This window comes from Labrus mixtus, chromosome 16 (genome assembly GCF_963584025.1).
Source record: "Labrus mixtus chromosome 16, fLabMix1.1, whole genome shotgun sequence".
Taxonomy (NCBI): Eukaryota; Metazoa; Chordata; class Actinopteri; order Labriformes; family Labridae; genus Labrus; species Labrus mixtus.
This window is the reverse complement of record NC_083627.1, coordinates 15,937,762-15,952,711: the sequence shown is the minus strand read 5'-3', so window position 1 is coordinate 15,952,711 and position 14,950 is coordinate 15,937,762. Positions and strand designations below refer to the sequence as shown.

General features: G+C 41.6%; 1 protein-coding gene across 1 annotated transcript in view; it reads right to left on the bottom strand.

Moving 5' to 3' along the window:
• csmd2 (CUB and Sushi multiple domains 2) overlaps window positions 1-14,950 on the bottom strand; it is a 220,753-nt gene that overhangs the window by 55,043 nt on the left and 150,760 nt on the right. The window contains exons 28-36 of the mRNA XM_061060012.1: window positions 14,710-14,901; window positions 13,545-13,683; window positions 13,225-13,412; window positions 9,704-9,898; window positions 8,876-8,992; window positions 6,974-7,087; window positions 3,077-3,172; window positions 2,066-2,269; window positions 1,064-1,188 (exon numbers count right to left, since the gene is read on the bottom strand). Of these exons, the coding sequence (XP_060915995.1) occupies window positions 1,064-1,188; window positions 2,066-2,269; window positions 3,077-3,172; window positions 6,974-7,087; window positions 8,876-8,992; window positions 9,704-9,898; window positions 13,225-13,412; window positions 13,545-13,683; window positions 14,710-14,901 (1,370 nt within the window). The remainder of the gene's footprint in view (window positions 1-1,063; window positions 1,189-2,065; window positions 2,270-3,076; window positions 3,173-6,973; window positions 7,088-8,875; window positions 8,993-9,703; window positions 9,899-13,224; window positions 13,413-13,544; window positions 13,684-14,709; window positions 14,902-14,950) is intronic.

Genomic DNA, 14,950 nt, shown 5'->3' with positions numbered 1-14,950 from the left:
CACATACAAATTTATTTCAGGTGGTGCCTTTTCAACTTTCTGGTATAGTGATCAGCCAAATTGAATTCTCGGGTTGAGTAAAATCTTTAGACTTTTTTAATCAGCTCTTCTGTACCCTGAGAAATGTGAATTCCGTATGCACTCACACTGTTAATATGCCTGTGGTAAGCTGAAAACATGCCAGCACACTGGAGCTTGTCTTGAAGACAAATTAATACTGTGAGGGAAACATGCTAAAGGTTTGTCAAGTTTGTTAATTGCTCAACCTTCCCTGAATTTTGAATCAACAGTAACATTAGCATCGCAAAAAAAAGTTAAATTTCAATGTTTTTTATGCAGATTGAACTAGACAAAGCATCTTAAAGGCAGGGTTGGTAGTTTTCAAAAACTAGCATGATTTTGAAAGTAGCATTCCCTCAGTGCTCCCTCAAAAGCCACGCCCCTCACTTACATGACCTTACTATATCATCAGTCATTAAATAAACATGCTATGTTGAAGTGCTAGTTTCTCTGTCAACGATGCAGCTTTTGTTTTGTCCAAAGAAGTAGGCGGTTTCAAGGCACCCCGACGTTGTCATTGTGGATGCCGCTCCGTCTGCCAGGCAAACGTCAAACCAAAGGTGTTGCAGCGATGGAAGTGGGCAAGCCGGCCTTAGAAGCCTCAGCATTTTTCTAATAACTTCGACAACGTAAAAACGTGGTAAAACCAGGATAAATATTGTGGATGTGAACTAAAACTAAAACTTCTGTAGTAAACCTGCCAAAAGATTCCTTATGCAAACTCATTTTTAATGTAACATCTAATGTCTTTGATCACAACAGTTATCACACTTCGTCCCTGTGAGCTCAACATGTTAGAGGTCGGTCATCGATGCTTTAGCTGCATGTGGCTTGGCTTGGATTTGGAATGGGTTAGGGAATATATGGGTATATACTGTATGGTGTTTCCAAAGTTGAATGTGTGTCAGATTGACTTCAGAATTCAACTCATTTTGGAATAAGCAAATCATTAAACTCCACTCTGAACTTTTATGCGAGGTAAAAAAAAATCTGTTAAACAAACCTGGATTCCTGAACCCTCAGGAACAGTGATCTTCCAGACACAGTTGAGGCTGTTGAGGTATGGCTCAGGAAAGCCAGGGGATAAGATGGTGCCGGTGCGATGGGTCAGATTCCCTCCACATGGAACTACAGGGAATAAATTGCAGAGTAAAACAACACATTTATATAAGCAATCCATCAAATGTTATGGTAACAAAATAGAGGGTAAGATTAGGGATGTGGACACAAGTATACATACATCTGAAATAGCATCACAATTCTAAGATGAATCTTCTTCCTTAATCTATTTTGATCAAATATAGACTTGATTTAGCTAGTGGCATTAAAAAAAGACACTTAGTCATTCAAACAGGAAGACACAAGAATTGTTCTAAAAGATTAGAAAATAAATGATGTCAAAATAGTTTTTTCAGAACTATTTTTTGAAGTGTGTATTTTTTAAACATTTGAAATGATCATCACTCAGTTTCTTGTACATTTCTTATAAAAGAAAATGTCTTTCTAGGACTCACTGTATTTAAACCAGTTTATCACAACTAGAATGAAAACGCACAATGTGACTACACAAACATACGCTTAGTATACCAGACATACTCTTTGTACACCATCTTCCCAGCTTGTTCTACACATCTGGTGACAGCAGAGAGGCACCTGCTACAGCTGTATGGAGTGTGTTCTGAAATGTGTGTTTGTTTATACATGTCCATATGAGCTTGCGTATGCCTGTGTGTATTTGTGACCCTCTGGAGTGCTGGCCACCTGTGTGCCTTGTGTCTGAATCTTGCCGTAATGCTACAGGCGATGGCTGGCAGCCCACATCTGTGTCATAGTAACCTCAGCTTGACTCTTAAGGTATCAAGTGTGAGAGACACAGAGACAGAGTGAGAGAGAGAGAGAAGAGGCGGTGAAGCAAAAGTAATGAAAGAGAAACAAACAGATAAGTGTGTGAGTGTCTGTGTTTGTGACTCGATTTGTTGTCAGTGTTTGAGTATTCAATCCTCACCTATACAGCTGGGTATTGAGCTGTTCCATTGAGCCAGTGCATTGGGAACAGTCAAACACTCAATGGCGCCCGATCCCTCCAGCATATAACCTGGACTGCACTCAAAGCGGATCACAGCGCCAACAGCAAAGTTGTTACCCATTCGTCGGCCATTGCGAGGCTCAGGGACTGAGCTGCACTGGGTGGCACTGGTCCGTGGCACAGCTGTGGAGAAAAAACACATGTTGATTACTGGTTGATTTTAAGTGATTATCTGTAACATTTCCCATTAAAAAACAGTTATTCTGTTATTGACTACAGTGATCCCATGAAGGATTCCCAAATACTCTCACAAACACTTTTTTCCCCTAAGAACCTAACCCCTTAATCGATGGAGTGATGTATAAGACAAGTGACTACAGTAGTCACTGTAACAATAATCAAACTGTGTGTCTCAAACAGATAATACAAAATGTGGTTCGACTTTTCTTAGTTTTTTTATTTCCTCCAGCTTACTTACAATAAAATACACCAAAAAAGGAATAATTTATTGATTCAACTTTCTCCAGAGTCTCTGTTGCCTTTGGTTATTTGAAGCAAATGTCATTTCTGGTACAGTGCATTATTTAAAGAAAATAAGAAAAGAAATTCAAGAGAAAATTCCCTCTTAGGGGAATAGTAGAACAGAGCAGTTACAGCACAACCTTTTCAACAGACTGCTTTACTTCCACTGTGTTAATGCTTCAGAACACACACACACACACACACACACACACACACACACACGCACACGCACACGCACACGCACACGCACACGCACACACACGCATGCATGCATGCACACACGCGCACACAAACAAATCACAGCTGAAACAGTTGCTGAAGGTGAATCCTTTCCAAATCACTCAGCAATTCATCTATTATGGAGGGGAACTGTGGCTGAGTCGGAACAGAGGGAATCCAAAAAATAAAAAAAAGCAGTAGGATTTGTTTGTATGCATTTGTGCGTATGCCTGTGTGTTACACACTTACCCTGGTAGACCAGGTGGAATCCTCTGGAGCTGGATTGGCCCTTGGAGGTAAAGCGGATCAGGATTTGGTTGGAGGTTGCCAATGGCAATGACTCACCTGAGATGGAGAAAGTTAAGACACAGTAATGTAAAGTGCTGCCGTCAGTTTATATTTGTGTGGGAACGTACCACTTTCTGTAGCTCCCAAACTGCCATTTAACACCTACGCAGTTAAAAATAATACATCCTACATCCGCTTAGTATAAAACAGCAGAAGTTATAATGTGTTCAGCAAACTTTGGAAGTTCAACTGGTAGTAAATCTGATAATAACTCTGTGATAGATGACTTACTGCAAGTCCCCCAACAAATCTCTATTGATGCTTCAGCATTGCAGAAAGGTTGGACCCTTTAGTGTAGACTGGTAGTTATCTGATTTCAGTAAAAAGTTTGTGGTTGAGTTTAGAGCAGTGCAAGTTGAGGTTAGGCTGTAGTAAAATGACCTTCTCTCAGGATCAAATATCATGCAAATAAAGCTTTATAGTGCATTAGGCAAATGGGTGCTGATATCAAAGTTGATCAGGAACAGGAGTAGGCTTAAAAAGCTAATGGAAATTTAAGTATTTTGACTAAATGGAGTTGATTATTCTGATATCATTAAATCACAGATACAGCTGATACTCTGACAGTATGCTGTATACAGTGTTTTGATTGATACAGCATATAGATAGCTCAAACGCTACTTTTAATCAGTATACAGTACAAGCTCTACACTTTGTGTCAAGCTCTGTTTTTTCCCCACTTCATAAGTAATTGATGGTAATTGTCTTTGTCTTGTCCCAGCTGGACTACAGTATTGTAACACTCTGTTCACATCCCCAAATTATCAAATCTTATCTCAAGATTCTGCAGCTGGTTGAAAAGTGTGCACTAACACTGTTAAGTGCAGTAAAGCTAGCTCTTTAGATAACAGCTTGCCTCGCCTTACTTCATAGGCATAGTGTGAAATACAGAGTCAAACTCAAGGTTGGGTTTATCACCTGCAGTGTAAAGCTCTCTACAATCAAGCTCCTGCTCCTACTGTACAGGCAGGACTCTAAGGTCACCTGACCAAGGCTTAGTGACTGTCCATCTGTCAAAATACACGGCCAAGGGTGAAGGAGCTTTTGTGTTTGTAGCCAAGAGGTTTTGGAAAGAGCTAATTTGTTAAGTTTTTAGCTTTATATTTGTTTGTTTGTAGACTCTGTGATGCTTTTGTTTTGACTGAAATGTAAAGCATTGTTGAATTTTGCTCTATAAGATGCCATAAACATTGCACTATGTTGGGGCTACAACTGCGGTGCTACAGTAATTATGTCTTCCTCAGTATTTCCTAAGATTAAAAAAAATCAGTCTATAAAAAAAAAAACCCAGAAAGAGGATATTATGTCATAGCAATTACTAGTATGATTGCTTGCTACACTTGTCAATACAAAGTGTAATTAAACACAAGAAAAACCCTGTGACACATCTACTGTGGTGGAAAACTATTTGTTGACAGAACATGATACAAAGTGTGAGCATCTCTCTTTCTGATTCTGTGTGTCTCTCTCAGTGGGGTTGCTGACTGGCTCTCTGCAGTGGATCTCATTACTCTGTGTCTGCTTGCTGTCACACTGCAGAGGGAGGCAGATGTGCTTAACCTAAGAGGCAACATCTATGTGTCTGCTAGAAGAATGTTTCAGTGATTCTTTCCATTACATGTGTGTTTGCTTATGTTTTAGTGTGTGAATACTTCTGCGCCTTCAAACACAGTGTCTTGAGATACCTCAAATGGCACCGTTTTTTAGTGCATCATCACTATGATTGTTCGAGTTCCACAGTAGGATCCCTGAGGCATGCTGGGTAGTTTATTAGAAGAAGCCCTCGCTGAGCGCTACCATGGCGACGGTGTTTAATAATTTGCTGTGCTGCGCAGGTATTCATCCAGACAGATCAAACATGTGTCAGCATGTAACTTATCAACCCTCTGGCCACTTTCCAGCTGCAAACTGCTTTGCCCTTAAAATGATCCTCCACGCTGGCATATGGAAGACTTACAAGGACAGATATGTCTTTGGCTGGAAGTCAATAGTAAAAAATCCATTGGCAGGTGTTGGTGTGTACTGGTTTAGATACAGCAGTCATGGAGAAAATGCCAGAGATTAACGAAAGCGCCAGCTGTTAAACCAAAACTCAAACAGGTTTTGAGTTAGAAGCTAAGGTAGCCCAGAGGAGACAAGGTGAAGAGAATTTAATGTTCCATGAATCACTGCTCAGCTTTTATTCAGCAGCATGCAGTAAAACAAAAGAACCAGAAACACTTAGCACTAAAGTAGTCAAACTGAAATAGATTTGAATGTGAATGGACTTGCCTGTAACACCTCAAATGAGTGCAGAGAGTGAACATTGTCCTTTTTAAATGAGCATTAACACAAGTCCCCTGATTTTGTCCCTCCTCCCTACATGCTGTCTCCTTTTCCTTTTCTCAGTCCAAATTATATCCAACCAACCACTAAAATACTCATTACCTGACACTATATTTACTGCCCATAAATATTTTAAACTGCATGTTTGAGTTGCTAGCTTTAAATAGTGAGGTTGTGTGTGTTGGCCGATGCGTAAGCTTCAATGATCTGTGTGGTTAAAGTAGGTACACACTTCTGGATTATGCCTAATTCATGCTAGTTATGGATGTGTGCACTCGTTCTTGAGCTTCTCTGTCCGAGCAGGATGAAAGTCTCTCTTCCCTTGCCAAAGTGTGTCTGCTCAGCTGTGCCATGCCTGGTTAGAGAGCCCTGTGAACTTGCTGCCAGGAGTCTACAGTTAATATAGCATCCTGTTTATTGAGCTGTAAACTGGATTTTCTGAGGCTGCCCTGGACACAAACCAAAGTAATCATTTTGCTTTTGTCAAGCCACAGGGCTCGAGCAGGCTGGGATGGAAAGCTGCCCTATTCCACACACCTTTTCACCCCAACCTTCTTGAAAGGTTGAACAACCCCCACTGTTCAAGCTGTTCCTTTTGTAGCCCACCCATGCGGTTGTGGCATTTTATCACACTTGTACATCAGCAATCTCACAATACTGTTGCAGCAGAAGTAATTAGATCTCTTCACATTCTCACTTTTGACCTTACAACAGTAATCCTTTTCGTTTGTCTCAGTTCTGCTACCTTTGTTTCTGAATGCTGTACGTTTTTTGCCCTTTTGAGTTTATTACTGCTTAAAATAACACTGGAAATGATGTATGCAATTTTGGGAATTATTTTGAATGAGATGCCTTTAAATTTAGCAATGCAGCCAACATTATTCACATATTACCCCTGCTCTAAGGATGTACTTCACTATTTTTGATATTGATGATTAATGCAGCTCTGAGTCGGTCTTCATTTAAATATGCCATTATTTTTCTTGAAGAAATCCCTGTGACACCTGCCTGACTTACCTCTGGCATACTGGTGATCTTGTGTGTGAGTGCTCTCGTTTGTCTTCATATCTATATCCTGTGTTTATATCCTGAGAGTTGACATATTTGTTTGTGCAATAAGACTTCAGGTGTATGTTTGAGACAGTCTGCTGATGTGATGACTCTTTATGGTGTTGTTGTCATTGCTGAACATTTTTACAGCTCACCGGAGCCCACCTGCAGCCCCAGCAGCTCTACCTGTTGTCAGCAATTTGTGAGAAGGGGATGAGGCTAAGGCAACATTTGATTTAGTTTCCTCTTAAAGCTCTGTAAAAAATAGCTATGAGATCAAATAGTCAAATCCCACAGGCAATGACTTGCCTTCCTGCTGTTCAATCTAACTATATTTTATTTTTCTTATTTTTAAAGCCCAATAGCAGCCATCTTAAAAATGTCAGAGCACACATGCATGCTAGTGTGTGTTTGCTAATGTACCTGTGTGTGCTCCAGAGAGGGAGCTGAGGACACGGGAGTGCTGTGTCGCCCCATCATAAACCTCCACAATGTCATTCAGAGCTGTCTGGAAGAAGGCGAATTGACTGAAGACGACTGGAAAAGACAGACAGGAGACAAAAAAAATAGCATCAGAGGAAAAGAATTTGACTGCATCACAGAAACCCTGAAAGCTCCATTTAAATCCGTAACAAAGTACTTTGTGGTATGCAGATAAAATACTATGAACAGCAATTTCAATCAAGAATCTTCTATCAAGTGAGGTGGATGATGCTGCTCGTTATGACAACAAAACCAAAAACTGATATTATACAACTAACTCAGCAATCCTGCCTGAGCTTGATGGCTTGTCAGTAGATGAAAGGATCGGGCAATGACAGCCAATCTGTTGCATATTGTGAAGCCTAAGCTCCACTACTGTGCTTTCATCCGTTCAAAACATCCTTTTACTACTTTTGCATATAACATATTCAGCCCCCTCAGATCTAATTTATGTCTATTTATCATTGTCTGTTTCTATTCGTGGGGGGTTTTGCAGGTTAAAGTAGGGTGAAAAAGGCAGGGGGGAGAGGGAAGAAGACTAGTGCTTTGGCAGTGCTGATCTTTTTGCTTGAATACGGCACAACTTTTTTGGTCAACAGTTTTTGCCTTTATCTGTACATCCTCCTCACTCTGACTCTGACAAGAGGGGGCAGTGACACCTGTCCTGTCCTCTGCATTTGAGGAGAATAGCCCATCATAAGGCAGGGTGCATCAGCCTGATGGGAAGCTTCAAGAACAGAGTTTAGCAATTTTGGCTTTGCACCATCAAGTGTGTTGTCCTTGGGCCTCACCGCCATTTCCAAGGAGTATGCAAATGTGGATTTTAATTATATCCCTTTTGCACTCTCGCTTTGGCTTCATTGAGAGAAATATGTTGCCGACAGGGCCCGTGAAAGGTTGCCCCTCCATTTCAGACTTCCAAATGGGCGTCATGACCTCACCATTCAAAAAAATGGACTTGAAGTACCCCAAAGCAAAACACATGCCAGCCATTGCTGTTTGGTGTCATTTAACAATGATGGGACTTGAGCTGTCCCTTAGAGAGGCACAAAGCTGATAAGTCATTAAAGAGCCAGAGGGAAGAGAAAAAGGAAGCAGAAGAGTGGAAAAAACTGAACTAAGGACAGAAAGTGAAGCAGACAGACATCGTGGGCAGCTAAGTGAAAAATGTTTGCCTCTGTTCTTACTTTTCTTGTCTGAGCTGTGTCTCACTTCTGCATTGTTTTGCTTTCTGAATAATTTGCTGCTCCTACAGCATCAGATCACATATTGGAAGCAAGCTATGACCTTTAAGATTGAAATGCCAAAAAGCAGTGAAAATGCAGGAACTCTGGATGTTCCAGACACCAATTATTTTTGCTGTGTATGTGTGTGGGTATCTGAGACAGACAAATTGTATGCCTGATGTGGAAGATAGTGAATCAATTACTGTACTGAAGTAACATGAAAATCTGGTGTGGCAATGAGACAGATGGATAGGGGGAACTGTAGTTCACAGTTTTCTTTGAAACGTTGAAAAAATATAAAAAACTGCTTTCAGTACACATCAGACTAGAGCAAGCAAAGAACACAGTGTGTGTGGGAGCTTCTATAGGTGTTCTGCAACATTTCTTTCTCCTACTCAGCTGTGACTAAGAATATTGTTGTCTTGCTTTCATTGGTTTCTATTATTTTTTGTCAATTTATTGAGGCACTCAAACAGAGTTTTGGGCAGATAAGGACATCTTTTACATCATATAAAATGTGTAGCGTAATAAAACACATGTTTATCATCACATGCTTAGATACAACAAAAATACACATTTAAAAATATGCAATGTAATGTAGGGTTTATTTGCTTACCGTAATCCTTGGGCACCACCACAGAATACAGACAGGTTCGTGAAGTGCTGTAGTTGCCAGGGTAACCAGGAGACAAGACTACTCCCTCCAAACCCGAGTACTGTCCACCACATGGAGCTACGGAGGCAAAGAGATGAGGAACAAAAAGCAGGGTCAGACGAAGGAATGTCCAAAGCCAATAGTGTAAGGTTCCATTTCTCCTCCACCTTCTGCTTTTCCATCCCCTCCGTTCCATTACTTCTAAATTACTTTCCTTTTCTGATTGGGCTTTGGTAAGAAGATGTCTCAGATGTTTTCCACAGTGAAATTGCAATGTTTTCCAAGTGTCCCTCTGGGTTAACCTGGGATAGATGAGACCCTCTGCTGCTCAAATCCCCTTTGTGTGTGCTTATATGTAGTTGTTTTTTCTTTATTATTTCGCCTTTGACAGCATGTATTCCACCTGACATGAAACTGAGGCTTCATGCGGCGAGAGCCAGACTTGGTAGTGTTCGGAATCTTTTAGCTGCTTTAAAAGGAACATGCACAGCATGTGTTCGTCGTGCTGTGGAAATTTCAGAGAACAGGCAGCATGGCGCAGGTTTTGTCAAGTGTGCCAAGCAGATATGCAAAAAGAAACTAGCTCTACTCAGACTGCAGATTACATCAAAGCTGCACCCTCACATCTATCAGCAGTAGCCATAAAGAACACAGTGCAACACATATACCTGTAGGAAATAGCTCAGTGCAAAAACCACATAATCAGAAATGCATGTTTACATGAGATGAATCTATAAGCACTGATGTGGTTTGTGTTCCTAACAACCGTCTCCAGATGTCAGTGTTTACCAATGCAGATGGGTTTGGGCTTGTTCCAACTTGGCTTGCCATCTCCCCCCATGATGCAAGTGAGGGTTTGGTCTCCCTCTAGTGTGTAGCCACTGTCACAGTGGTAGGTGACAGTGGAGCCCAGCTTGAGGTCGGTGCCCACCCGTGTCCCATTGCGCACCACGCCTGGCTCGAAGCAGGACTCCCTGGGGTTCTCTGTGGAGAGAGGTAACACAGCGGAAAATCAGCAACAGAAGGGAATGTGTGTTGATATTTCAGAAAATGGAGGGAGATATTTGCGTCAAGATGCAACAGTGAGACTGGAAAAGAAACCCTTTTCCGTCCAAGGTTGCTGACATTCTGAATTTTCTTCCTTCCTTCACTCATTCCCTTTTCCCCCCTACTCCGTGCTTTCCTCTTCCAGTAAATATATCTCACTGACTGCCACTTTTCTCTCCAGCCCTTGACGGTGCCCTTTCATCTGTGGCTGCTGGAGGTATGTATGGCTGTGGAGACAGACAGGCACCTGATTGAGAGTGGCATTGCTCTGGCCCAAGGTCTGCTGACTGCACACAACCGCCTCTCACACAACACTTCACGGTGCACTCAACTAGAGAAGACAATGCACATACGCAAGCTCTCTCCAGCGGACACACGCACACACACACACACACACACTCAACACACACACGGGCTGTATCTAACCGCATATCAATCACCAGTCCTGAGGTCTTAAGAAAGATGTCTCGCTCAATCTACCATCACATTGTTCTTAGGTGGAAAATGTGCATGTGTGAGGAGGCCTGTCAATTTGGCACACTTCACACCCTCATGGCTAAAATAAACAGAGGAGAAATGCCCGATGCAATTTGATTCAATCTTAGACAGAGCAGACTCAAAGCATACCTCAATATTTGATGACTTAACACACACATACAAAGGGGAGAGGAAGGTGGGTCAGATGTTTTCATTTGACAGGAAAACTTCAACTGACAAGTTTGTGCTTTACAAAAAACATATGCAAGAGCCTTGAATACCACAACATCCACAGGTTGAAAGCAAGCTATAAATACGAGACATCCCTGTCTCCTGCAATTCTTTGACCAATTTTTGACAATTTCAATATCAACAAATATGTCTTCTTTTTACTTCTTTGCCAATCGTGTTTACAAAAAAGCCTTGTTATTATGCAACGCTAACCTTCCTTCAAACTCTTTTCTGTTAATTTCTAACTCTTATGAAGAGGATCAAGATTTTGTAGGGATTTTTTTCAAGGTTTCTGTTTTTCAACTACTTGTGATAATCAAACTAACCGTAAGACATTTAATTTATACTATCAAACTTATTTCCCTTCCTTGTATAAAACAAGCTGTTTTCCTGTATATCCTATGTGTGAAGAGTAATTATCACAAAGTCTAGTGTTACTTAAGTTTTATTGATTAATGAATGTAGCACTTTGGACGAATGCCAAGAGTCTAACCTGAAATCTGTGGATCTGCTGACCAGACGGGAAACTGCCCTTCATGGCTGAGCAGAGTGCTGAGGCCATGCATGTGTCCTGGCTGTCTGTCACCCAGGGCACCTGTTCTAGACAGGTTGAGCCCTTTCATGGGCTGATTTAGACCTGAACCTTCCCTTGCCGCTGCCTTCATTAAACCAGCACACCTGGCAAGAGACAGCAGAGGCGTGATGGATGAAGCGGGCATTAGGTGTGGACTGGCCCTGGACACAAGCTGGTGGTGAGAAGGTCGGTCAGCTCAGTGAGGTTGGACGATTTAAACTCCCTTGTGCTGAGACATTTACAGGTGCAGGGAAAGGTGGACAAGTGGCTCCATCAGTTTTGAAAAACACTCAGTGGAGTTTAAGTGGTGTGAGCCTGTGAGTTTAAAAGTTGTTGGATCAGATAGATGTGAGTATAAGAACTGGCGTGTGTGTCTGTGTGTGAATCTGTTCATGTCCGTGACCATGTGTGTGACTCAAATGCGTTTCAGGCATGGCAAGTTTTAGCCCACATACTACCCAGGAGACACTAACGACTCAGGGAAACAAAACAGAGAGACACAACCATTGCTTGGTAAAGAGATTGACAGCACCTCAGGCAAGTTTTGTAATGCAATTTTTCAGCAGCCGGCTGACCAAATACAGACTGGGACAAATTTTGAACTTGCTGCCCCTTCCCCAAACAGACCCAAAACCACAGCTAGCTGTGCTCTCCTGCCATGTTGTTTGTCTGAAAGTGAGGAGGTAATTTATGTATTATTTGGTTATGGTTCATTAGTGTGGAGAATTGGAAGTGTGGAGAGGGAGTTTTTCTGAGCCCCACACTGGGTCCATCTGCTCTACCAGATTGGCCATACAATATCACACACTGCATCACACACTGCAGTAAATATCGCTTGGAGTGAGTTAAGGGGTAGGCTCTGTAACACTGTCTTAACAAAACGCTGTGTTTAACTCCATTTATGTATAATTCACTAATGAAACCAACGAGGTGCATCGCATAAACGAGTAGCTTTGTGAAATCGGTTGAATTGCTAACATAGATCAAATCCAATCCGAACAGCGGCCAAGAAACCGAGAGCTCAGGGTCGATCTGGAATTGGTTAAATGTCTGATACCTTAAACAGCTCTAATTGAGGCTGGAAGGGTTAAGAAGATTTAACACTGTTCTCCAAATCGAAGCCTATAACGAAGATGCCCCGTCTAATTTAAAGCTTGTTCTGCTTCTGTGTGTTTGTGAGGAAAAGGCTTTAACATACAGGCACTGAAGCATTCCTCTGTGAGACTGAAAAAGAAACTCAGAAACGCAGATATGCTTTGCTATACTTGATGTTAACCCCCAACTGGCCCTTCTTCAAGGATGTCTGGGATCACTCTGCAGCATGTGTGTTGTACACAATACCTTGTACAAGCAAATAAATTGGGCCCCCCCAAACAACATGCTGCGGTCAGCTAAGCTCAGCATGAGACAACAAAACGTTGTTTGCTCTAATTTATGAGAAGCCTTTTGTGCAGCTGCAAAGCACTGATCAAACGGAGCTTAAGCACACATGCTGCTGGCTTTTCATTTTCATAATTCTTTGTTAGTCGGCTACTAGATGGGGGACAGATCAATAACAACGCCCGAGCAGACTATGGCACAAATGTGAGGAGGGGGATCGTGAAGCTGCTGCACAGACACCCCCTCCTTTTTTTTGAAGACATTTTCTGACCACTTATCTCACTCCCTTTGGACTGTGACACAAGAGAGAGTTAAAAAGATACAATCTGCAAGTTCAATAAGCAGCAGAGGGTAAATCCATTTGCACTGCCAAAAGGAAGAATGTTAAAACATGAATTGTTTGGAGGATACAGCCTTATATAGCATTGGATACAATTAACTGGTTTGTTCAGAATCTTATAGCCCTGACGATTAAAACTCCTACACATCCAAACACACACATACACAGACTACAAGTTCTCACTAGACTGATATCTTTATTCTAATTAGCCAAATACTGTAGTTCGTTGTAATTCGTTCCTCTAATGAAAGAGGTGCCCACCTGTGTACTGAAGCACAAATCCATTGCTGCTGAGAGAAGCATCACTGCGAAAGGCCAAGAATAGAGTGTTGGAGCTGCTTTCGATGCGATCGGGAACGTCTGCGCCATAAAAACTACCCAGCAAGGGACTGAGAGAGTCCGGCCCATCGTAGATATGTAAGAAGTCATAACTGGGCTCCAAGCTGAATCTGTATAGAGAAATGTAAGTTTCATTAACATTTGCTGTTCAGAGGAGCTGACAGACACTCCACAGGCTCCTTTTTGGATTGATAAGTCTAAATAGGTCAACATGTTGGAAATGATGTGCTATCGAAGCTTACTGGTTAAAGCTTAAAGCGATGACATAGTCCAGTGTCACAGTAACTCTCCAGTCACACTCTCTGCCATGGGGATAGGGTTCAGGATAGTCTGGAGACAGAATCAGCCCACTAGGACCCGTCAGGTTCCCACCGCACGGAGCTATGGACAGAGAGAAATCAGTCAGTAAATGATGCAAGAGTAGACAACACAAGAACTCTCTGTATGTAGTCTATTTAACATCCCTAGATGGTATACCTTAGCACAACATATTTAATTCAACTATGTTGTTTTGTTGATTTTTAAAAAAAAATTTAAGATTTAATTTAATTTAATTTTAATTTGTTCTTGCTCATATTAGTTAGTTTAAAAAATATATCTTAAGAGCTAATTCTTGAAATGCGATTATAGGCAAACTTGAGGAGTGGAAACACTACTTAAAGTAAAACACAAGGGATATAAAGAACAGAAGGTATCATTATACATTGTTTAGTCTTCTTCTGTATATGATATAAGGCATTCATCCAACTAAGAAGTGACACATGCTTAATTAAGGCGTAGCTAATACCAGACGACATCGCTTTCATTTTCTCACCTGTAGCTCTCACTCATCAAAAAAATATTATCAAACTAATTAGGCTTGGTTGTAATTAAACAAGGCAGGTAATTGGGAGGTTTTAATATCCACGGTCAAGTCACAGCACTTTGGAGAGGATAAGAAAAATAGATTTTATATTTTTTTAAAAAGGAGATGAGTAAAGGCCTGTATGAGAGCTGTGTTGTTACTAAGAAACAGGCTAATCAGATCTCCCTGTCTGCTGCACTGACTTCAGAGACATCTGGGGAACATAGCAATCGGGTTTGCCACTTAAGATTCACTTAAGGAGTCTGTTAAGTAATCACATTTGGAATCTGTATCGTCTACCTGTTTCTCTAAGACAGAGCAGTGGGAGAGGTGAGGCAGTACACTGCATTAGATAGGGAGCAGTCCTAATATACTTGAAATACTTTAAGATAACTTTTACTTTAATACTATTCGTCTTAGTCTTTTACCAATTAAATCATTTTTAGATCTTACAACTACAAAAAAAAGCTTCCCTCAGAAACCGTAGACGCATATTTCACACCATATTATTATAACACAGCAGTAGCAGCAGTTATAGGAGAATATTCAGGCTGAAGGAGTACCTGTGCATGTAGGAGGGTCCGGCTGCCAGAAGAAGCGGCCGTTGATCTCAGTGCAGATGATCCTGTTGGCACCCTGCAGGATGTAGCCGGGATCACACTGGAACGCCACATGGTCCCCAGGCTTCCTGCTGTCCCCACTGCGGGTCCCGTTTGTTGGCAGGCCTGGGTCATTGCAGGAGGTCGCAGTAGAGACTGGAGGAGCAAGAGGAGACTCGATCAGTGCAATGATGTGAAAGTAATC